The 1,879-nt window shown below is 47.8% G+C and overlaps 2 protein-coding genes across 2 annotated transcripts in view; both read right to left on the bottom strand.

Moving 5' to 3' along the window:
• The window catches only part of LOC112486256 (myotilin), an 8,294-nt gene extending 7,951 nt beyond the window's left edge, over positions 1-343 (bottom strand). The window contains exon 1 of the mRNA XM_025063202.1: positions 287-343. The gene's annotated coding sequence lies outside the window, so the exon portion shown is untranslated. The remainder of the gene's footprint in view (positions 1-286) is intronic.
• LOC103391480 (palladin) overlaps positions 198-1,879 on the bottom strand; it is a 10,139-nt gene continuing 8,457 nt past the window's right edge. The window contains exons 9-10 of the mRNA XM_025063378.1: positions 287-397; positions 198-207 (exon numbers count right to left, since the gene is read on the bottom strand). Of these exons, the coding sequence (XP_024919146.1) occupies positions 198-207; positions 287-397 (121 nt within the window). The remainder of the gene's footprint in view (positions 208-286; positions 398-1,879) is intronic.

Here is a 1,879-nt window from a genome sequence, read left to right as displayed (position 1 = left end):
TACTACATGAGTCTGTACTACGTGAGTCTGTACTACATGAGTCTGTACTACGTGAGTCTGTACTACATGAGTCTGTACTACGTGAGTCTGTACTACATGAGTCTGTACTACGTGAGTCTGTACTACATGAGTCTGTACTACGTGAGTCTGTACTACATGAGTCTGTACTACGTGAGTCTGTACTACGTGAGTCTGTACTACGTGAGTCTGTAGTACATGAACATATCCAGAGTGACCAGTCAGTCGTCTGTAACTACTGACTACATCAGATGAGAAGTGGTCGTACAGTGAAAGTGATCTTGCTCGGGGTGAACAGCTTGGCTGGAGGTGGTGGTGGTGGTGGTGGTGGAACGGTGGACCTTCAGAGCAGCGAGTGGACAGCTGAGGTGATGGAAACCTGACAGAAGCACATTGACCAATCAGAGAAGAGTTCAACACAGACGCTGTGACAGAAATAACTTTCAGATCATCAACAAAAACATTTACAGATTCACAAAATCACAAAGAGTGACTTTAATGAACTAGAAACAGTGAACGATATTGAAGAAGCAAAATAAGCAGCGACGTTTAAAAATATAAAATAAAAACATATTTTCAGGTCGTTGGGTCAGACATTCAGATTAGTCACATGTTTTCATTGACAGATGAACTTTGAACTGTTCATAAATATAAAGTTGAGGTTTAGAACCAGAGAAGAACCTCTCTGGGTTCTCTCTGTAGAATATGGGCCTGGTATCCTGACGTTTCAGTGTACTGCTTTAATGTTCTTACACCCCTAGTGGACACCAAGGAGCGGTGTTGGTTTCAACATTCACACTGATATGTGGCCTGTGGCCTAACGAGAGGACCGGACCGGACCGGACTGGACCGGATCCCTTTCAGACCGACCCTGGCTGCTCCTCCACTTCTCTGCTAGGAAAGAATTCTGTTCCCATGACGACCGTCCAATCTACACTGTGCAGGACTGTAGTGACAACAGCGCTCTGTCTTCTGCTCTTTTTCAAACACACACACACACACACACACTCGCTCACTGTTTTGGAGACATTTCTTGACTCATCTATCAGTAGAATCAGATCAGTCGTCAGTGGCCGACGTCATCCGACTGAACTGACGCTCGACTCACAACACCTCCTGGATGCCCCCCCCCCCCCCCATGTCTACAACAAACACCAGAGACGGACACAGTGGTCTGTATCACTAAGGTACTGACTCAGAACAATCTGACTCCCAGACTGGACCTCAGTGACCTCGGTGACCTCAGTGACCTCAGTGACGATGACCACGGGCAAGCAGTGTAGAAACAACACCGATTTAACGCAGTGACTTAACAGTACAACCAAAGATGGATTTAAAAAAGATGACGACGGCAGTGTTTACAAAACCACAACACGGTAAAAAGAATTTTAAAAAAAGTTTTGACTAATGACCACACGGACACGTATTACTGCAGTACTTTTTGAACAGTGTAACATCAGTGCGCGGCCTGTGGCTCCTGTGTATTAAATGAGCGCAGCTATATTGGTCCTGGAATTCAGACATCAGCTGGCAGGTGCAGACACCGTACTGGTGACCGCGGCCTGTCAACATGCACACGCACCAGCACACACTTCAACACAATGTTCATTGTAGGCAGCAACTGCTGCCCCGCCCACTGCCAACATAAGGTCTGCGGACCACGAACGTCACACAGAGATGTCAGCACTGAAGGTTAGGAACGGAACGGGCGACGCAGCTGTCGCCAGAACACAGAGGTTTACCTTCACTAACAAGGTCAACAGCACCCTCAGTACTGACGGCCTGGTCAGTCAGTGCTGACGGCCTGGTCTGTCAGTACTGACGGCCGGGGCAGGCAGGACTGACGGCCTGGTCAGTCAGT

Source organism: Cynoglossus semilaevis, chromosome 15, assembly GCF_000523025.1.
Source record: "Cynoglossus semilaevis isolate Cse_v1.0 chromosome 15, Cse_v1.0, whole genome shotgun sequence".
In the NCBI taxonomy this organism is placed as follows: domain Eukaryota; kingdom Metazoa; phylum Chordata; class Actinopteri; order Pleuronectiformes; family Cynoglossidae; genus Cynoglossus; species Cynoglossus semilaevis.
This window is presented reverse-complemented; position numbering and strand designations above follow the sequence as displayed.